Source organism: Mobula birostris, chromosome 11, assembly GCF_030028105.1.
Source record: "Mobula birostris isolate sMobBir1 chromosome 11, sMobBir1.hap1, whole genome shotgun sequence".
Classification (NCBI taxonomy): Eukaryota; Metazoa; Chordata; class Chondrichthyes; order Myliobatiformes; family Myliobatidae; genus Mobula; species Mobula birostris.
In genome coordinates this window covers 106,632,333-106,655,802 of record NC_092380.1, presented here as the reverse complement: position 1 = coordinate 106,655,802, position 23,470 = coordinate 106,632,333, and the positions used below count along the sequence as shown (strand labels likewise).

At 44.1% G+C, this 23,470-nt stretch overlaps 1 protein-coding gene across 2 annotated transcripts in view; it reads left to right on the top strand.

Moving 5' to 3' along the window:
* The window catches only part of prrg4 (proline rich Gla (G-carboxyglutamic acid) 4 (transmembrane)), a 58,567-nt gene that overhangs the window by 18,416 nt on the left and 16,681 nt on the right, over positions 1 to 23,470 (top strand). For both annotated transcript variants that reach the window (XM_072272805.1, XM_072272804.1), the window contains exons 3-5: positions 5,120 to 5,283; positions 10,460 to 10,508; positions 15,376 to 15,499. In XM_072272805.1, coding sequence (XP_072128906.1) covers positions 5,120 to 5,283; positions 10,460 to 10,508; positions 15,376 to 15,499 — 337 coding nt within the window. The remainder of the gene's footprint in view (positions 1 to 5,119; positions 5,284 to 10,459; positions 10,509 to 15,375; positions 15,500 to 23,470) is intronic.

Here is a 23,470-nt window from a genome sequence, read left to right as displayed (position 1 = left end):
TTCAGGGAGAAAGGAGAATGGGGTTGAGGGGGATAATAAATCAGTCATGATGGAATGGTGGAGCAGACTCGATGAGCCAAATGGTCTAATTCTGCTCCTGTGTCTTGTGGTAACAGTCACTTTCCATAAGCCAATAGTATCTTTAGTGCAGAATCAATGAAGGCACAGTACATGATGGATTTGACTACATGTCCTTGGAATTTAGTGCAGTAATTTTAATTATTTACCACGTAACTCTAATGATGTGCTTAAGTCACTGGAATGGGATTTGAATCAACGGCCTTTGGACTGCGAGACCAGAGCGCTGTGAAGTTTGCTGGAAGCTTACTGATCATGGTGCTGTAACATAGAAGGCAAAGAAACTGTAATCTAAATCTTTGGAGAGTTGGTGGGAGTCTCTATTGAGAGAATGGACTCAGATCATCTTGTTTTGACATACAAAATGGATAGGAAAGGTTTAGAGCAAAAGTTTCCAACTTGGGGTCTACTGACCTCTTAGTTAATGGTAGCATAAAAACGGTTGGGAACCCCTGGTTTAAGGTACGTGAGGCAAATGGGATTGGCTTGGATGGGTTTCTTGGTTGGCGTGGACCATTTGGGCTGAAGGTATGAGTCTAAAATCAGGGTTGAACCGTATCCTTACTGACACTTAAAGGCATGGGTACAGGAGGTCTCTTAAACCATTCCATCTGACCAGCAGCACAGGAGCTGTCTTCACTTGGAGGGAAGGATATGGGTGTACATGCAGAAACATCCCTGGTTAAAGAATTCAGACTCCTGTGAACCTCCAAAACCACTCACTGTTTAGCCAGCACAGGGACTGCTACTCCTTCCTGGACTCAAACTATGCAGGAGATGCGGTGACTAGAGACTCAAACACATCTTCACTTGCCTTTTCTTCTTCCCTTTCGCCTTCTAACTCCTTTCTCCAACACTTGCTCTCTCTCGTCTGAAAGCAGGAACTCGCGATGTGGGGGTGTGGAGCTAGACATCACAGTGCAGAGTTCCATTTCTGAAATGGAGATTAAATGCCTCTGCAGAGATTCTCACTCTGTGCGTATAGATATTTCCCATTCCCGTTCTGACCTGTCGGTCCATGGCCTCTTCTTGCGCCACACTGCGGGTACAACATCTGTCTAGGTAGCCTCCAACCTGATGGCATGGATATCAGTTTCTCTTAATGGTAAAAAATAATTTTCCTCCCCCTCCCCTTTCCTCTTATTCCCTCCTCTGGCCTCTCACCTCATCTCATCTGTCTGTCACCTCCCCCTGAGTCCTCTCCTCCTTTCCTTCCTCCTATGGTCCACTCTTCTCTCCCGTCAGATTCCTGCCTCTCCAGCCCGTTACCTTTCCCACCCACCTGGCTTCACCTATCACCTTCCAGCCATCCTCCTCCTCCTCCCCCAACCTTTTTATTCTGGCATCTTCCCCCTTCCTTTCCAGCCCTGAAGAAGGGTCTCAGCCTGAAACAGCAGCCGTTTATTCATTTCCCATAGATGCTGCTTGACCTGCTGAGTTCCTGAAGCATCTTGTGAGAGGTGCAGATCAGAATCAGGCTTAATATCAGGGGCATTAAGATGTTAACTGTCCTGTGCTATCACCAGTGGGATCATCAGTTGATCTGCCACCTGTCTTCAGGATATATATATATAGTTAAATTAAATAAATAGTGCAAAAATAGTATAAGTACTATCACAATGCATTTCTGGGAACCGCAATAAGCCGTTAGTGTATTGGTTTCTGTCTCTCGGTGTATTTCGACTCCTATCCCTTCTGAAGTGGAAGAGTCATAGAGAGAGATACAGCATTGCCGCAGGCCTTTCAGCTCCCTGACTTGGTGCTGGCCATCAACCAGAGCCTACACTAACACTGGTTTTACTCCCTCCAACAAGCTCATCAACTCCCCTCTGATCTTACCACTTACCAATGTATGACAAGCGATTTACAGTGGCTAGTTAATCCGCTGACTCTTGCATTCTTGGGGTGTGGCAGGAAACTGGAGCACCCGCGGAGTCAGAGGAGCTCGCACCCTCCACGCAGACAGCACCCAGCGTTAGGATTGCTGAACTGAGCTGTAGGAGCTGAGCTCTGCTAGGTACATCACTGTGCTGCACCCATGGGTGCAGCCTACCCCCTCCCCCAGGCTGAGGGTAGCAGACACCAACAGAATCAACAAACTCATTCATAAGGCCAGTGATGTTGTGGGGATGGAACTGGACTCTCTGACGGTGGTGTCTGAAAAGAGGATGCTGTCCATGTTGCATGCCATCTTGGACAATGTCTCCCATCCACTACATAATATACTGGTTGGGCACAGGAGTACATTCAGCCAGAGACTCATTCCACCGAGATGCAACACAGAGCATCATAGGAAGTCATTCCTGCCTGTGGCCATCAAACTTTACAACTCCTCCCTTGGAGGGTCAGACACCCTGAGCCAATAGGCTGGTCCTGGACTTATTTCCTGGCATAATTTACATATTACTATTTAACTATTTATGGTTTTATTACTATTTAATTATTTATGGTGCAACTGTAACGAAAACCCATTTCCCTCGGGATCAATAAAGTATGACTATGACATCGAGGGCATCTTCCAATGCCAATGTCTCAGGCAGGTGGAGTCCATCAGTAGAGACCGTCACCATCCAGGAGATGCCCTCTTCTCGTTACTATCATCAGGGAGGAGGTACCCACACTCAGTGATTCAGAAACAGCTTCTTCCCCTCTGTCCTCAGATTTCTGAACTGTCCGTGAATACCACCTCATTATTTTTGTGGTATATGTCTGTTTTTATAAGTTCTATTTCTCTGCACCATACTGCTGCTGCAAAACAACACATTTCACATCATATAAGTCAGTGATAATAAATCTAATTCTAATTCTTATCCTGAGCCTTGTAGATGAAAAATTTCTTTACGTCTTCCCTCAACCCTTTGAATACCAACTTTCCCCTCAATGAAAAGCTGAACACTGAACTTCCAAATTAACCTTGTCCTAATACCCTAAACCAAGGGTTCCCAAACTGGGCTCCAGGAACCCGTCAGTTAATCGTAGGGGTCCACAGCATAAAAATAGGTTGGGAAACCCTGTTCTAAACCATGACTTCTCTTTCAGCATCCTTTGTTTTTATCTTGGAACTACATATTTATTATTGAACTCTCCAACACAATCCCATTATGGGTTCAATGACAAAGGATAATTAAGATGACCCATTTAAAGTGGCAGTTCGCACAGAAACTCAGTCTTTGATGATCAGAAATATACAAGTGAAGGGTAATTGTTTTCTGCCCATAAATTCCCGTCCAAACTACTAATGTTAGTTTGTATTCGGTTTTCTAATCAACCTGAACGATTTACTTTAATCAACATTTTCATTTCCTCCATTATCTTTAAAACTTTAAATGGGTAATTTCACTAATTTCACTAATCTTTTTGTAGATGGGTAACTTCACTAATCTTATTTTCAAATCTTTATTTAATCTTTAATCTTTTTAATTTTAACTTTAACTTTCAGTTTTTTAACTTTAATTTCTTTAAACTGTAAATGGGTAATTTCAATACTCTTTTGTAAATAGGTAACTTTAATCTTATTTTTGAATATTTTTTACTTTAATCTTTTTAATTTTAACTTAACTTTAAGCTCAATTTTATTTTTCTGTCAGTTTAACTAACTTTTAACTCAACTTTAATTTTTAATTTTTTAAACTTTAAGTGGGTAATTACAATAAGCTTTTGTAAATGGATAATTTCACTAATCTTATTTTCGAATCTTTTACTTTAATCTTTTTAATTTTAACTTTAACTTTTAAAGTTTTTGCTTTAATCCTTTAAATCCTTTTTTAATTTTAAATGGGTAATTTCCCTGGGTAATTTTCTAGGTACATGGGCATTAAATACTGGAGTGACCAATGAACTTGCTCTGGCAGTGATAATTGATACACTTGGGAGTAACACACACAAAATTCTGGGGGAAGTCATCAGGCAGCGTCTATGGCGGGGAATAAACAGCCAACGTTTCGGTCCGCAGCGTTCCTCAGGACTGGAAAGGAAGGGGGAAGAAGCCAGAATAAGAAGTTTGGGGGCAAGGGGAGGAGGGCACGCAAGAAGGTGAAACCAGGAGAGGGGGGAAGTAGGTGGGTAGGAGAGAGAGGGGTGTGGTGAGAAGCTGGGAACGGATAGGTAAAGAAGGGCTTAAGAAAAGGGAAGCTGATAAGAGAGGAGAGTTAACCATAGAAACGGAAGGAGGAAGGCCACCAGAGGGAGGTGATGAGCAGGTGAGAAGAGAAAAGGGTAAGAGGGGGCCAGAATAGGGAATGGAAAAAGAGAGAAGGGAAATTACCAGAAGTTAGAGAAATAGATGTTTTGGGGCAAAATATTGACTGTTTATTCCTCTCCATAGATGCTGCCTGACTTGCTAAGTTCCTCCAGCATCTTGTGTGTGTTGCTCTGGATTTCCAGCATCTGCAAAGTCTCTTGCATTTATGATACACGTGAGATCATTATTGAGGTTAGAATGGATTCTCAAAAGAGGATGTGTATAATTGAAAGAGCAGCCATGGTTTGGTTTGAGGATGCCTCCTAATTAAATACTCTGTGGATAGAGTCAGCCAAACACTGTCAACTACAGTCAGTTTATAAGAGAGTGTCAGAATCAGAATCAGGTTTAATATCATCGGCATATGTCGTGAAATTTGTTAACTTTGCAGCAGCAGTTCCATGTAATACATGATAACAGAGAGAAAAAATTTAATTACAGTAAGTAAACAAATAAATAAATATGTAGCTAAATTAAGTAAGTAGTGCAAAAACAAATTAAAAAGTAGTGAGTTTGTGTTCATGGGTTCAATGTCCATTCAAAAATTGGCTGGCAGAGGGGAAGCTGTTCCTGAGTTGTTGACTCTGTGCCTTTGGGCTTTGGTACCTTCTCCTGATGGTAGCAATGAGAAGGGGGCATGTCCTGGCTGGTGGGGGTCCTCAGTGATGGACACCACCTTCTTGAGGTACCGCTCCTTGAAGGTGTTGTGGATACTACAGGGGCTCGTGCCCATGATGGAGCTGGCTAATCGTTGTTTATGCTTATCGTGTTTATATTTGTGTTCTTGTTCATGGTTTACAGCTTTTATAAGGGGAGATGTGGCCCTCAGTTTCCTGGGACGGCGTCTCCTATACAATCGGTGGGATTTTGAGATATTCACCAAAGGAAATCTGGAGAGGGAGTGTATCGAAGAACTGTGTAACTATGAAGAGGCACGAGAGGTTTTTGAAGATGACAAGAAAACGGTTGAGTTTTTCTTTCTTACTATACTTGAAGTACACTGATAATCCATGAAATTCTGCAAAGGAATAGTATTTAATAACTGACAGAAACATCGAAAATAGGTGCAGGAGTAGGCCATTCGGCCCTTCGAGCCTGCACCGCCATTCAGTACGATCATGGCTGATCATCCAACTCAGAACCCCGCCCCAGCCTTCCCTCCACACCCCCTGATCCCTTTAGCCATAAGGGCCATATCTAACTCCCTCTTAAATATAGCCAATGAACTGGCCTCAACTGTTTCCTGTGGCAGAGAATTCCACAGATTCACCACTCTGTGTGAAGAAGTTTTTCCTCATCTCGGTCCTAAAAGGCTTTCCCTTTATCCTCTCGTTCTGGACTTCCCCAAATTCGGGAACAATCTCCCTGCATCTCGCCTGTCCAATCCCTTTAGGATTTTATATGTTTCAATCAGATCCCCCCTCAATCTTCTAAATTCCAATGAGTACAAGCCCAGTTCATCCAGTCTTTCATCATATGAAAGTCCTGCCATCCCAGGAATCAATCTGGTGAACCTTCTTTGTACTCCCTCTATGGCAAGGATGTCTTTCCTCAGATTAGGGGACCAAAACTGCACACAATACTCCAGGTGTGGTCTCACCAAGGCCTTGTACAACTGCAGTAGTACCTCCCTGCTCCTGTACTCGAATTCTCTCGCTATAAATGCCAGCATACCATTCGCCTTTTTCACCACCTGCTGTACCTGCATGCCCACTTTCAATGACTGGTGTATAATGACACCCAGGTCTCGTTGCACCTCCCCTTTTCCGAATCGGCCACCATTCAGATAATAATCTGTTTTCCTATTTTTGCCACCAAAGTGGATAACCTCACATTTATCCACATTAAATTGCATCTGCCATGAATTTGTCCACTCATCTAACCTATCCAAGTCACCCTGCATCCTCTTAGCATCCTCCTCACAGCTAACACTGCCGCCCAGCTTCGTGTCATCCGCAAACTTGGAGATGCTGCATTTAATTCCCTCATCTAAGTCATTAATATATATTGTAAACAACTGGGGTCCCAGCACTGAGCCTTGCGGTACCCCACTAGTCACTGCATGCCATTCTGAAAAGGTCCCGTTTATTCCCACTCTTTGCTTCCTGTCTGCCAACCAATTCTCTATCCACATCAATACCTTACCCCCAATACCGTGTGCTTTAAGTTTGCACACTAATCTCCTGTGTGGGACCTTGTCAAAAGCCTTTTGAAAATCCAAATATACCACATCCACTGGTTCTCCCCCATCCACTCTACTAGTTACATCCTCAAAAAATTCTATGAGATTCGTCAGACATGATTTTCCTTTCACAAATCCATGCTGACTTTGTCCGATGATTTCACCACTTTCCAAATGTGCTGTTATCACATCTTTGATAACTGACTCTAGCATTTTCCCCACCACCGATGTTAGGCTAACCGGTCTATAATTCCCTGGTTTCTCTCTCCGTCCTTTTTTAAAAAGCAGGGTTACATTAGCCACCCTCCAATCCTCAAGAACTAGTCCAGAGTCTAAAGAGTTTTGAAAAATTATCACTAATGCATCCACTGTTTCTTGGGCTACTTCCTTAAGCACTCTGGGATGCAGACCATCTGGCCCTGGGGATTTATCTGCCTTTAATCCCTTCAATTTACCTAACGCCACTTCCCTACTAACATGTATTTCCCTCAGTTCCTCCATCTCACTGGACCCTCTGTCCCCTACTATTTCCGGAAGATTAGTTATGTCCTCCTTAGTGAAGACAGAACCAAAGTAGTTATTCAATTGGTCTGCCATGTCCTTGCTCCCCATAATCAATTCACCTGTTTCTGTCTGTAGGGGACCTACATTTGTCTTAACCAAACTTTTTCTTTTCATATATCTATAAAAGCTTTTACAGTCAGTTTTTATGTTCCCTGCCAGTATTCTTTTTTCCCTTTCCTAATTAAGCCCTTTGTCCTCCTCTGCTGGACTTCGAATTTCTCCCAGTCCTCAGGTGAGCCACTTTTTCTGGCTAATTTGTATGCTGCTTCTTTGGAATTGATACTATCCCTAATTTCCCTTGTCAGCCACAGGTGCACTACCTTCCTTGATTTATTCTTTTGCCAAACTGGGATGAACAATTGTTGTAGTTCATCCATGCAACCTTTAAATGCTTGCCATTGCATATCCACCGTCAATCCTTTAAGTGTCATTTGCCAGTATATATTAGCTAATTCACGTCTCATACCTTCAAAGTTACCCCTCTTTAAGTTCAAAACCTTTGTTTCTGAATTAACTATGTCACTCTCCATCTTAATGAAGAATTCCACCATATTATGGTCACTCTTACCCAAGGAGCCTCTCACGACAAGATTGCTAATTAACCCTTCCTCATTGCTCAATACCCAGTCTAGAATAGCCTGCTCTCTACTTGGTTCCTCGACATGTTGGTTCAAAAAACTATCCTGCATACATTCCAAGAAATCCTCTTCCTCAGCACCCTTACCAATTTGGTTCACTCAATCTATATGTAGATTGAAGTCACCCATTATAACTGCTGCTCCTTTATTGCACACATTTCTAATTTCCTGTTTAATACCATCCCCAACCTCACTACTACTGATAGGTGGCCTGTACACAACTCCCACCAGCGTTTTCTGCCCCTCAGTGTTATGCAGCTCTACCCATATCGATTCCACATCCTCCCGGCTAATGTCCTTCCTTTCTATTGCGTTAATCTCCTCTCTAACCAGCAATGCTACCCCACCTCCTTTTCTTTCATGTCTATCCCTCCTGAATATTGAATATCCCTGAATGTTGAGGTCCCATCCTTGGTTACCCTGGAGCCATGTCTCTGTGATCCCAACTATATCATATTCATTAATAACAATCTGCACTTTTAATTCATCCACCTTGTTACGAATGCTCCTTGCATTGACACACAAAGCCTTCAGGCTCGCTTTTACAACACTCTTAGCCTTTATACAATTATGTTGAAAAGTGGCCCTTTTTGATTTTTGCCTTGGATTTGTCGGCCTGCCACTTTTACTTTTCACCTTACTACTTTTTGCTTCTACTCTCATTTTACACCCCTCTGTCTCTCTGTACTGGTTCCCATCCCCCTGTTGTGAACTAACCTCCTCTCTCCTAGTCTCTTTAATTTGATTCCCACCCCCCAACCATTCTAGTTTAAAGTCACCTCAGTAGCCCTAGCAAATCTCCCCGCCAGGATATTGGTCCCTCTAGGATTCAAGTGTAACCTGTCCTTTTTGTACAGGTCACACCTGCGCCAAAAGAGGTCCCAATGATCCAAAAACTTGAATCCCTGCCCCCTGCTCCAATCCCTCAGCCACGCATTTATCCTCCACCTCATTGCATTCCTACTCTCACTGTTGCGTGGCACAGGCAGTAATCCCGAGATTACTACCTTGGCGGTCCTTTTTCTCAACTCCTTTCCTAGCTCCCTATATTCTCCTTTCAGGACCTCTTCCCTTTTCCTACCTATGTCATTGGTACCTATATGTACCACGACCTCTGGCTCCTCACCCTCCTACTTCAGGATATCTTGGACGCGATCAGAAATATCCCGGACCCTGGCACCAGGGAGGCAAGCTACCATCCGGGTCTCTGGACTGCGTCCACGGAATCGCCTATCTGACCACCTTACTATCAAGTCCCCTATCACAACTGCCCTCCTCTTCCTTGCCCTACCCTTCTGAGCTACAGGGCCAGACTCTGTGCCGGAGGCACGGCCACTGTCGCTTCCCCCAGGTAAGCTGTCCCACCCAACAGTACTCAAACAGGAGTACCTATTGTCAAGGGGCACAGCCACCGGGGTACTCTCTATTACCTGACTCTTCCCCTTCCCCCTCCTAACCGTGACCCACTTGTCTGCCTCCCGTGGCCCCGGTGTGACCACCTGCCTGTAACTCCTCTCTATCAACTCCTCACTCTCCCTGACCAGACGAAGGTCATCGAGTTTCAGCTCCAGTTCCCTAACGCGGTCCCTTAGGAGCTGCATCTCGGCGCACCTGGCGCAGATGTGGACGTCTGGGAGGCTTGGAGACTCCAGGGCCTCCCACATCCGGCACCAAGAACAACAAACTGCCCTCACACTCATACCGCCCCTCTCCTCAAATAACAACAAAAAATAAATACCAAACCCTCTTCGACTCACCTGTTTCTGCCTAAGCCCGTTGAGCCTCTGCTCCCGGCTCACTCTGCAGCCCGCAAACTACGCTGCCCGCTGTATGAGGCTCTGTTCCTTTTAAATCTTCCGAGCTTCACTGCCCGACGTCACACGCCTGCGCAGTCCCGCCTCTCTGAACGCCGATGGAAAAAAACCGAAAAATTCAAAAATGGCTTCCTCCGCACTCCCACTCCGATTCTCAGACTTCCTTCTTCTGATATTACTTTCAAAATTTGCTTTAACAATTGTGAACTTAGTGAAATATAGTCTCTCTCATATCAGCTGCTGTTATGAGACAGTGCATGTTGCTATCTGTTCCCTGATGCTCTGCTTGTGTATTAGGAAGAGAATCCGTACAGAAACATCAACAATCTACCCCTCACTTTCAGATAGAGTTTTGTCCTTAATGAATCTCTGTTGTACGAAGATGAGAGCTTTCTTCAAAGACCTTACGACCATAAGACATAGGAGCAGAATTAGGCCATTTGGCCCATCAAGTCTGCACCATTCCATCATGGCTGATTTACTATCCCTCTCAACCTCATTCTCCTGCCTTCTCCCCGTAACCTTTGACACCCTGACTAATCAACAACCTATCATCCTCTGCTTTAAATATGCCCAATGGCTTGGCTTCCCCAGCCATCCGTGGCGATGAATTCCACAGATTCACCACCTTCTGACTAAAAAAAATCCTCCTCATCTCTGCTGTGAAGGGCCACCCTTGTATCCTGAGGCTGTGCTCTCTGGGCCTAGCCTCTCTTGCTCATAGGAAGCATCTTCTCCACATCCAAAGCTCCTGATTATTGATCATTCAAACTCAAAAATGAATGTATATTATACCTGAACTTTCTTAATCTTTATGGTTGTTCAAAATGATGCAAATTCCTACGCTTCTAGGTTTGAAGATTGATTCAGTTGTAATTTGAAATGATATGTCTTATTACTGAGGGAAAGGAAATATTTTATCTCTTTTTTTTTTCAATTTTAGATTAAGTTTTGGAAAGAATACTCAACAAAAGGCCCTTATGCTAACTCAGGTAAGAGATACTTGCATTATTGCTAATAGTCAACACACACAAAATGCTGGAGGAATGCCTGGCCTGCTGAGTTCCTCCAGCATTTGTGTGTGTGTGTGTGTGTGTTACTCTCAATTTCCAGCATCTGCAGATTTTTTGCGTGTTTGTTATGTCTTTCAACTACTGGGCTTCACCGGCATGTATTACCTTTGGGAAGTCACCTCACAGACACCTTGGTTTCCAGAAGTGATGCAAGTGAAGGTACAGCATTGTTGGATAGGGAGTTTCATGATTTTAGTACAAGAGTAGGGATGTTATGTTAAAACTGTACAAGGCATTGGTAAGACTACATTTGGAATATTTTGAGTCCTGATGAAGGGTCTCGCTGCAAAATATCGATAGCATATTCCTTGGCCTACTGAGTTCCTCCAGCATTTTGTGTGTGTTGCCTTGGATTTCCAGCATCTGTAGATCTTCTCTTGTTTGGAGTATCGTGCTCAGTTCTGGTCACCTAACTCTAGGAAAGATTTCATTAAAGTTCAAAGTTCATGGTAAATTTATTACTGCAAACATATATGTCATCATATACAACCCTGAGATTAATTTTCTTGTGGGCATACTCAATAAATCTATAGAATGACAACCATAACAGAATTAATGAGACTGCCATAATATGCCATTCAACCAGACTGCAGAAGACAATAAACTGGAAATACAAAAGAAGAAATAATAATAATAATAATAAATAAACAAGAAATAAATCAATCAAATCAATCATTCAACCATATATGGATACCTCTGGGGCAAAGTGCTAAACATACACAGCGCATTCAAAATGGCAAGCAAAAAAAAACAGTCACATTAAAAAAAACATACACGTATATAGTCCAAGACCATGCGCCACATGATGGTGAGGTTCCCGGCAATCCAGCCTGTTATTCCACCGGTATCGAGAACATGAGATGAAGAGTCCTTGAAAGTGAGTCCATTGGTTGTGCAAACATTTCAAAGATGGGGCAAATGAATTTGAGTGAAGTTATCCCTTTGGTTCAGGAGCCTGATGGTTGAGGGCTAATAGCTGTTCTTGAAGCTGGTGGTGTGAGTCCTGAGGCTCCTGTACCTTCTTCCTGATGGAAGCTGGAAAGGATGTAGAGAAATTTCACAAGGCTGTTACTGGGATTGGTGGCTTGAGTTATAAAGAGAGATCAGGTGGGCTGGGGCCCTTTCCCAGGAGCATAAGTGGCTGAGGAACGACATTATAGAGATTTATAGATTATAAATAAGCATTATAGATAAGGTTAGCAGAGGGGAGAGTGCCTTACACCTCCTCTGGTAGAGACGTATCTCCACCCCGTCACCATTACATCCCGCTGTACTGATCTAAATGTCTCTAAGCTTCCTCTGGTAACTTATTCCACGTAGCTACTAGCCTTCATGGGGGAACCTTCCTTACCCTCAGATTGTCATCGCTTTCACCCTAGATCTTTGCTGAGTAACTTCACACTCATCTGCCCTGGGAGCAAGACCTTACTCGCCTAACCACGGGACAATGTACAATGATCAGTTAACCTACCGACTGGACCGTGGGGGGAAACCGGAGCACGCGGAGGAAACCGACACGGTCACGGGGAGAACGTACAAACGCCTCGCAGACAGCGGCAGGAACTGAAGCCGTGTCACTGGTGCGATAAAGTGTTGTGTTAACCACTGTGCTGCCTTGTCCTTTGCACGTTGACTATTTGCCAGAATTCATTTATGTTTAGTTTTGCACACATTCTATTGTATTTCTTTATTTTCCTGTAAATGCCTGCAAGAAAATGAATCTCAAGGTAGTCTATGGTGACATTTATGTACTTTAATAATAAGTTTTGGTACTGAATTCCACATGCATGTCACTTGCTACATTAAGATGTTTCATCCAAATTCCTACTGGATTTATTAGATCCTCTTTTGTAATTATAGCCATTAACTTCAGGAATGAAGGCATGGGGGTGTAAGTGCAGCACTTACAAAACACTGGAGGTACTCAGCAGGTCAGGCAGCATCTGTGGAAATGACACAACATTACCCTCCCTCAGAGACATTTATACTGGCAGACTTCAGAAGATGGCTACTTGTATTTCAAAGGATCCCACTCATCCTGGACATCATCTGTTTTCTCCTCTACCTTCTGGGAAGAGATGCAGAGCATTAAGGACGAAAACAAAGAGACTCCTTAACAGCTTCTACCCACAAGCAGTGAAATGTATAACACCCCCTTCCCTTCTCCTGCCCCCCTCCTAAGACGGCGACAGCTAACTGCATCACACTTCCAGGAATGGCAGGTGTGCGATAGTCCTACCCCCCCCCCCCCCATCCATATATTATTAATTTTGGATTGCACTCCTGAGGTTTTAGAGTTTATTTTATGAATATATTCTTTGTCATGCTGCAAAACGTTGAGCTGCTAAACTGTGTTTCATTGCTCCACAACAATGACAATAAAGATATTCTTCTTCTAAATAAACAGTCGACGTTTCAGGCCGAGACCCTTCTGAAGAAAAGGAAGAGGGTAGATGCTAGAATAAGAAGGTGGGGGGAGGGGAAGGAGTACATGCTAGAAGATAATAGGTGAAGCCAGGTGGGGGGGGGGGCGTATGAAGCAGGAAGCTGGAAGGTGATTGGTGGAGAAGATAAAGGGCTGAAAAGAAGGAATCTGATAGGAGAGGAGAATGGACCATGGGAGAAAGGGAAAGGGGGCAACACCAAAGTGACATGATGGATAAGTGAGAAGGAGAGGTAAAAGGGGGGCCAGAGTGGGGAAGATAGAGAGGGAAGGGGAAGGGGAAAAAGTTAATGCAAGTTAGAGAAATCGACGTTCACGGTATCTGGTTGGAAGCTACCTGGTTGGAATATAAGGTGCTGCTCCTCCAACCCTGAGAGTAGCCTCATTGTGGCAGAAGGGTTTGAGGAGGCCGTGGACCAATGTCGGAATTGGAATCAGAATAGGAATGGGGATTGGAATTGGAAGTGTAAGTGTTCTGATCCTGAGAGGGTGGGATACATTTGGAAGTTAACCTGAAAGTCAGAAAAGAACTCCAGGAGCTCAGAATCTAAAATAAAACAAAAATTTCTGGGAACACTGTGCAGCGGGGAATAAACAGGTGATGTTTTGGGATAAGGACCATTGTCAGGACTGGAAAGGAAGGGGGAAGAAGGTAAGGGAGGGGAATACTGACGGAAGGTAAGAACCAGGGTCTTGGTCCGCACAGGAGGAGAGATGTGGGAAATGAATGAGTTTGGTCTACGGTAGATGGGAAGTCATTGTCATGAAGAAGAAGGACATTTCATAGGCATTTGTACAGAGTATCTCAATGGAGAAAAATTTGTTCATTATGCGCTGTGTCATATGACGTAGGCAATCATGTTGTTCCCATGACCATGATTGTTCTTGCCAAATTTTTCTACAGAAGTGATTTGCCATTGCCTTCTGCTGGGCAATGTCTTTACAGCCATTATCAATACTCTTCGGAGATTGTCTGCCTGGCGTCAGTGGTAAAGCAGAAGGATACTTATGTGAGAATGTTGTTCTTGGCCTACAGTTCAGCATTCAACACCATCATTCCCTCCAGGCTCGTCAAGAAGCTCGGAGAACTTGGCATTCACCCTGTCTTGTGAAGCTGGATCCTGAACTTCCTGTCAGATCACTGGCGGGTGCTAAGAGTGGGCTCCCTCGCCTCTGCCCCTCTGACCCTCAACACCGGTGCCCCTCAGGGCTGTGTCCCAAGCCCCCGCCTTTACTCTCTGTATACCCATGACTGTGTCGCCACCCACAACTCCAATCTGTTAATTAAATTTGCTGATGGTACTACACTAATTGGCCTAATCTCAAGTAATAACGAGGCAGCCTACAGAGAAGAAGTCATCACCTGACACAGTGGTGTCAAGAGAACAACCTCTCCCTCAATGTTGCAAAAACAAAGGAGTTGATTGTGGACTACAGGAAGAATGGAGATGGGCTAGCCACTGTTGACATCAGTGGATCTGGGGTTAAGAGGGTGAACAGCTTTAGGTTCCTCAGCATAAACATCACTGAGAATCTCACGTGGTCTGTACATACAGCTGTGTGGTGGAAAAGGCACAACAGCATCTCTTTCACCTCAGACGGTTGAGGAAGTTTGGTATGGGCCCCCAAATCCTAAGAACTTTCTACAGGGGCACAATTAAGATCATCCTGACTGGCTGCATCACTGCCTGGTATGGGAACTGTACCTCCCTCAATCACAGGACTCTGCAGAGAGTGGTGCAGACAGCCCAGCGCATTGTAGATGTGAACTTCCCACTATTCAGGACATTTACATGGACAGGTGCGTAAAAAGGGCCCGAAAGATCATTGGGGACCCAAGTCACCCCAACCACAATCTGTTCCAGCTGTTGCCATCTGGGAAACGGTACTGCAGCATAAAAGCCAGGACCAACAGGCTGCGGGACAACTTCTTCCATCAGGCCATCAGACTCATTCATGCTGACACAACTGTATGTCTATGTTACATTGTTGTACATACTATTTATTATAAATTACTATGATTGTGCATTACACACTTATCTGGAGATGTAATGTAAATATTTTTTTCTCCTCATGTATACGAAGGATGTATGTAATAAAGTCAATTCAGTTGAATTTCACCTTAGAGCAAATCACAAGGGGCAATAAGGGAAGAGTTTAAATAACTTAGAATGAAAAATTTCGATCTTGGAACTATGTTGATCAAAGACAGATCACTTTAAGGGCAGGATACATTTGAAAGTTTACTTGAAAGTCAGGAAAGAACTGCAGGAGCTGGGAATCTAAAGTAAAACAAAAATTGCTGGGTAACTTCGATCATCTCTCTTCACTTTCTCTCTTCAGGAACTACATCTGATGCTACTACAATTTTGACAGCTTTCTTTGGCACTGTGTTATGTTTAATTGCATTGGGATTGATCCTGTGGTGTTGCTGCAAGCACAGATCCAAAGTTCGAAATAGGACACGGTGAGTTAATCATTGTCCTTAGTGGGTACGAATGTTGGCAGGGTTTTTGGGAAATTTCAGAACATGTTTCACCTTGGAATTACCTTGGGATTTATGCTTGGATTTACTCTTTGAAGTTTGAATTGAATCTGAAATGTGAGTTAAGAATTATGCATAAATGATTAACTTAACAGATTAGCTCTATTTGTCACATGTACATCGAAACATACTGAGAGACCCGTCGTTTTGCATCAACGACCAACGTAGTCCGAGGAGTGGACTGGGCAACCCACAACTCACTAACCCCACGTGTACAGCTTTGGAACATGAGAGGAAGTCAGAACACCTGGAGAAAACCCACATGGTCATGGGGAGAAAGTACAAACTCCTTACAGACAGTGGTGGAAATCAGTCCCTGATCTCTGGTCACTGATGCTGTACGATACTGCCTCTGTTCTACACACTAGGGTGTGCAGTTGTCCAGCTTGCTCCAAACTGGAGACTGAACTTTCTACCAACTAAAGTGGTAATACATAGAAAGTAAATGTGGAGGCTTACAGCCTAGAGTGAGGCAAGAAGACCAAACATGCAGAGCAAAGATGATAGTGTCTCTTGTCTGCTTTTCATTGAATGGCAAGAACAGTAACTTCCATTTATATAATCCTTTCAAATTAAATATCCCAGAGTGCTTCTGAGCTATGTTCCCTCTAAGCTGTGTGTGTATGCACGCACATACACATTTTTCAACCAGTGCACAAAGGAAATTAATGTGCGCACAAAAGGTTAGTTACCTAAAATAATGTAGTAATTAATAATTATACTTATCGAAATTAATCTTTTAGCTGAATGTTTCTGTTAACTAGTTAACAACAGGAATTCTGCAGATGCTGGAAATTCAAGCAACACACATCAAAGTTGCTGGTGAATGCAGCAGGCCAGGCAGCATCTCTAGGAAGAGGCACAGTTGACGTTTCAGGCTGAGACCCTTTGTCAGGACTAACGTCGCCCTATACACCCATGTGAACTATTAACCTACCAACCAGTACATCCTTGGATTGTGGGAGGAAACCAGAGCACCGGGAGGAAACGCACATGGTCACGGGGACAACGTACTATCTCTTTCCATGCAGCAGCAAGAAGTGAACCCGTGTTTGCTAACACTGTAATAGCGTTATGCTCACGGCTACACTACTGTGCTGTGTCACATTTTGTTTTATAATTGTAGGTCAGAAGCATTCTGGGATATTGACATGGTGGGCTAAGCTGCCTGTTTCTGTGCTGTATGACTCCATAAGCTTTCCTGAAGGAGAAGATTATTGAAAGAAGCTTGGGGGGGGGGGGGGGAGGATTTTCCTGAGCTTGCGACCATGGAGGCGGGGGGGAGGGGGTCGAAGGCACTTTTGCCAGTAATGGTGAGATTAAGTGTATGATGCTCAAAGAGGGTAAAAGGAGGTGTGCAGAGACGTCAGGTGGTGGCAGTGTTGAAGATACAGAGCAGCTATGCAATGCAGGTCACTGACAGTGGTGTGTGAGGTGGTAGCAACACCAACGGGAAGGATAGAAGTGCACAGTACGCTGATCAGTAAAATAGTTTCAGCAGCTAAAATGAGAACCACTTAAGAAGTAAAAAAAAACTTTGGTGGGGGGAAATGACTACAGAAAAATACAAGGGGAAAATAAGTAATGGTTTGTGTTGCTCTACCCCATGTGTCCACTAGATGGCACTTCAGTTGCATCTGAGAAAAACTGGGGCGGCAACAAACTGAATCTAGATTTTATTTCAGATTTCTGGCATCTGCAGGCTTTGTTTTGATTTCCACTATATTCAGAATCACTGACATATGTCATGAAATCTGTTGTTTTGCAGCAGCAGTGGAGTGCAATACATAATATTATTATAAGTTACAATAGGAAATGCAGTGGCTTCCAGTTAATTGGTCCATCAGTTAATCAGGGCGGCCATTTATGTGGATAACTAAAAGAACAAAATTTAATTAAGAAAATAGCCAGGATTCCCTTTGATTGTTTGGGACACTGTGCACTTAATTGGTACAGGAGACTGTTGCTGAACAGTTCCCAACTAGCGTCAGTTGCATGAACTTGTGTGGCTGTTAGACACTACACCATGCTTAGAGTGAACAGTTTTTAAATAGTGTTAACTGTGTGTGTTTGTGTTCAAAAAGTAGTGACTTTTGTCACTGTAATTAGCAAGAAATAAGCTATAAGACGGTTTAGAATTGTCTTGCTCACTGTGGTTTCAAGCATTCAAGCTCGGAGATGCCAGGAATGGCTGGGAGTGAAAATGAAATGATTTCACTACAACAACGAAGGATTTGAGGGCATCGACAATCATCTTGAATGTTGCAATGGAAACGAGGATTTGGAGGATGCAATCAGTGGAAGCACTGTGTGAAGACAGTCCCATTATCAGCACTAGGTATCTGCGCTAATTTTGTTCATTTACAGTCAATCAAAAGAATACGGCAGGATGTTGGTTGCCTGTTGTTTCTGATGATGATGGTGCAATCTGTACAGTGAGTTTTTAATGTGGAAAAGTCATTACACTGGGACAGTTCCACTCTCTCAACCTTGGAATTCCGGGTTTGGTTGTAAGAGTATTCATCACAAACTGGGGCCTACCATGGTTGCTGTGGGTGACCATGACTTCTCCTCTGGCTCATCGTGCCCTTCGCTGTCCACAAAGCATTGCAAAACTGCTGTTGGATCTCACCGTTAATCTCGTGCGCCCAGTCCACCAGAGCTGACTTCACACACTAGGACAGACATGTCCCTGTCCCACCAGGGTATGAGGCCCACCAGCTGCCCTCACCTGGTTTAGCCCACCTGTCGAAGCAGTGTAGCGGGGTGTGGCCGCTGTCGCATGCCAACAGCGACTTGGAGCCACAGGTGAGAGCTGAGTGTCTGGTGGAGATCAAAGGTGAGTGAGTTGCCACTAGATGTGCTGTCCCTCCCTGGACACTCATCCATGGCAGCATACGCTGGAATAATTCCTCTTTCACTAACTATTGGGAACTAATACACAGTTTTACAGTACTGTAGTAGTATCGGTAATGTTCTAATTTGTTCTGTATTTCATTTAAAAACTGTACATAATTTATTACTCAGTTAAAGAGTAGTTTATCTTTTTAGATTTTTTTTAGATTATGAGGACACTCAGTCCTCGTTTATTGTCATTTAGTAATGCATGCATTAAGAAATGATACGATGTTCCTCCAGTATCATTTGTTCCTACAGTGCAAAGCAATACCATAATTTGATAAAGAACAGACCATGGGCACGGTAAAAAAAAAGTCTCAAAGTCTCTCGAAAGTCCCATCATCTCACGCAGACGGTAGAAGGAAGAAAAACTCACCCTGCCATGAACCTCCAGCGCTGCAAACTTGCCGATGCAGCACACTGGAAGCACCCGACCGCAGCCAACTCTGAGTCCGTCTGAAAACTTGGAGCCTCTGACCAGCCCTCTGACACAGGGCACCGAGCACCATCTCTGCCGAGTGCTTCGACCCCGGCTGCCAAGCAACAGGGAAAGCCGAGGACTCAGGGCCTTCTCCTCTGGAGATTCTGGACCACACAGTAGCAGCAGCAGCGAAACAGGCATTTCAGAAGTTTCTCCAGATGTTCCTCCGTGCTTCTCACGTCCGTCTCCATCAAATCAGGATTGTGCACGGCTTCCTACTTAACAAATAACAGATATTCATTCTGGAGTGGCCGCGCACGCTGCGTCACGCCGCCATCTTCTCTTTTTATACCTTTTTTAACTATTGCCATGAAATTTTGGCTGATCGGGGCAGCTGGTTGGTTGGGCCAAAATGGCCTGATGAATGCTAAATGCGTGTGTTCATGGGTTCATGGAGTGTTCAGAGATCAGGTGATAGAAGAGAAGAAGCTGTTCGTTGAAAACTATAATCCTACTTTCTCCCCAGTTCTGGGGAGGGGTGAGTTTGATCACTTTGATATAGTGACCGGTCTCCCTTTCCACAGTTGCTGCTCTCCCGGCTGAGTAGCATCTGCAGTTTCCTTGCCCCCCGGTACCTCATTCACCACCTTAAACAGTAATTGCTTCTGCCACTGGCACACAATGGCAGCAGTACTATCAACAAGATGCACGGCCATTACTCATCTGTTCCACCCTGACAACATCCAACCCCGTGATCTTTATCACCAAGGAGGGTGTCAAAATCAGGAAGAAAGGAATACCGTCACCCTTCACATTACTGTGTGCAGTTCCTTTCATTATAGGAAGGGTGTGGAGGCTTTGGATAGGGTGCAGAACGGGATATTCGAACCACAAGGTAATCTGCAGATGCTGGAAATCCAAAGCAACACACACAAAAAGCTGGAGGAACACAGCAGGCCAGGCGGCATCTGTGGAAAAGAGTTAAGAAAATCCTGATGAAGGGTCACGGCCTGCAACGCCAAGTGTTACTCTTTTCCATGGACTGTCTTTTCCCTTGGACAAACTTTCTCTGGAGTGCAGAAGCTGCAGGAAGACATAACGTCATGAGTCAGTCAGGAATTTCTTCCCCACAAACAACTATCAAATGCTGGAGTTTAAAAATGCCAACACGAGGAAATCTGCAGATGCTGGAAATTCAAGCAACACACACACACACACACACACACACACACAAAATGCTGGTGAACGAAGGGTCTCGGCCCGAAACGTCGACGGTACCTCTTCCTATAGATGCTGCCTGGCCTGCTGCGTTCACCAGCAACTCTGATGTGTGTTAGTTAAATACTGGAGGATGTGCATCCAACATGAGCGGGGTAAACATTGAAGGAGACGTGAGGTGTGGGTTTTCTACACAGAGAATGGTAGTTACCGGAAACAAGCTGCAGGGGAGAGTGGTGGAAGTAGATATAAATTAGAATACGTAAGGAATGGAGGGATATGGATCTTGTGCTGGAAGGAGTTCATGACATTTGACTGTACATATATACAACCAAACAAAAAAAACTTCCTCCAGACCACAGTGCACCCAGAAAACACAGCACATAATCTAAAATATTACCGCAAATAAGTTGATAAAATACAATTCAAAAATGCATGTAGTGTGCAGCTGGCTGTCCTCGTGGTAAGACCTCGGTGGTGGCAAGGTATTCATTAGTTTCACTCCTCCTTTGGTGGAGACGTATCTCCACCCTGCCATTCATATGGTGGGAATATATGTTCCATTCTTCTCCAAGGTGCACACCATTCTGACGTGGAAATATATCACAGATATTTTGTTGTCCCTTGCTCTAAATCTTGGATCGCCCTCCTCAAAAGCTCTGAGGAGGTACATTCATCAGAAGGAGTGCAGTGGTTTCAGAAAATGACTTACTACGACCTTCTGAAGGGCATCGACCAACTCGATCCCAGATATTTGACCAAAAGTAAGGGCTGATTTTTTTTTGCAAAAAGAGCTGAGAATTGCCGCAAAATCTGAACCACCTCAGATCAATTACTTACAGATTAAGGAGTTGTAAATTGCTCAGTGTTCGAAGTTTCTCTGCCAATTTCCCTGCTAATGTTTAAAAGGATTTTGTCTGTGAGAAATGCCTGTGTACTCTTGTTCTGCCCCGGTGCTTTCTGTGCACAGTAATTTACTGTTCCAGCCTTTCACCTGTCATTCATCATCGTGCATACTTCCCCAGTGAGATCACCACTCAGACTCTACCTTGCAGAAATGAAAAACTGGTCACGGGACATTTCTTTTGTCATCATATCTTCTTGACTGAGCAACCTTGGTTCAGACTTAAAGACAGAGAAATAGCATTTCTCATTATTGACCAGAAATCAGCCAGAAAAGCTGAACAGAGTGGTGCTCATTTGACTCAATGGAACTGTGTGGTGGTGGAGTTTGAAAAGATGTGGGGATTTCAGGAGAAAGTAGTTCCTGAGTGTCAACATCTCTGAGGATCTGTCCTGGGCCCAACATGCCCATGCTGTTACAAAGAAGGCACGACAGCAGCGATATTTCATTAAGTGCTCTTGGTGTGATCTTTGCAGGATGCCCACTCCTAGGTAGAGTAGCAATAGAACTGAATTTCTTCCATTTGTAGACAATTTCTCTCACTGTGGGCTGATGAACACTCTGGTCTTTAGAAATGCCTTTGTAGCCTTTTCCAGCTTCACGCATCTCTTCTCCTAAGGCCCTCTGAAAGTTGTTTTGAACGAGGCATGGTGCACCTAAATAGATCATTTTTAAGAAGAGCAGGCTCTAAGTAATCTGACTTTGTGTGTCTTTTTTATAGGGCAGGGCACCCCTACAACCCACACCTCCAATCTCATCTCATTGATTGGAACCCCTGACTCCAACCAACAAAGTCATTACCCCAGGGGTTCACGTACTTCTTTTGAACCTAGACTGTGATAGTTTAAATGGTATACTCAGTACCGACGAGAAGAAGTATACTTGTGTGTTATTAGTTTAGGCAGATTGTTTGAAATATTGCGGAATATCAGTAGCTCGGGTTGGCTATTTGGAAGTTTGGTTGATTACCGAGCTTGGCAAAATATTTTGTTTTGGTTCCAATGGAGAAGCCATCATCAGTTGCACAGTTGAGAGTGTTGTCTGCTCAAAATGCCAGCTTACCTACTCCTCCCGGGTCCGAATGGACATTGTTTAAACGTCGTGGTCTGGTTGGCTGGTTCAAAACACTGTGAACAGTTTAGCTGTCAAAAATTCTGATTGGCCAGCTTCAAGGGAGGTCCGTTGGAAGTGTTTGCTTTGCTGTCCAGATCCTGAGATTACCGGCGCCAGAAGAGGTTGTGCAGCTGCTGGAAATCTGGAGTACGGACTTACTACCTGTTTTGCCACTGGCGTTTCGGGCAGCAATGAAGGTCCTCCATCTCTGACAGTGTTCACAGCTTCTTTCGTCATGTCAGTAGCCTCCTCTCAGTTTCCACCACTGTCAGTCATGCAAGTCCTGGGTGGATACTCAGGACTATCATCGCACACAGATTCTTCACTGCTGTTTCCGTAACAGTTTTGTTTTACCAGTCAGGGTTTTTAAACCTGAGTGGAACCCCTGAACTTGGAGGACCAGTGGCCAATTTTAGTCTTTGACCTTTCTCCTCAAAATGCCAGCTTATCTGCCCCTCCAGGGTCTGAATGGACATTGTTTAGACGTCGTGGTCTGGTTGGCTGGTTCAAAACACTGTGATCAGTTTAGCAGTTGAAAATTCTGATTTTCTACTGAGAGCCAAAGCATAAAGCCCCAACTCCAGCCAACATAGCCCTCTGGATTACTGAGGCACGTACGCCTCCAAACCACGACAAGGTTGTGGTCCTCCTGGAGGGGAAATCCAGAGTAAAGGCCAATTTATACTTGTGCATCAAATCCACGCTGCGTACCCTGCACCATACCCTACACTGTAGCCTGACACGCATCTCCCCAAAAATATAACTACGCGTCGCAGCAATGCAGACCGCTACAACTGTGATTGGTCCGCTTGGTAGCATCGCATTTCCTCCTGCGCTGCAGTAGCTTCCCATTGGGCAACTGAAGGACAGGGAAGGAACTCTGGCTGCAATGCTTTCCATAAAGCTTTACAGACCTCCGAAATTATGGAGGACCCTGCACTTGATGCAAATTTGTAGCTAGCTGCTACAGCCTGTTGACTTCCACCTGAAGCTAAAACTCAAATGGTGATTGCCAGCCTCTGAGTATACTGTGCGTACACTGATGCGAAATAAATGGTTGGAGACAATGAGCCAAGTTGTCAAATCTACCTGCCGACATCGGAAAATATAGTCGTAGTCATAGTCATACTTTATTGATCCTGGGGGAAATTGGTTTTCGTTACAGTTGCACCATAAATAATAAATAGTAATAAAACCATAAATAGTTAAATAGTAATATGTAAATTATGCCAGGAAATAAGTCCAGGACCAGCCTATTGGCTCAGGGTGTCTGACCCTCCAAGGGAGGAGTTGTAAAGTTTGATGGCCACAGGCAGGAATGACTTCCTATGACGCTCTG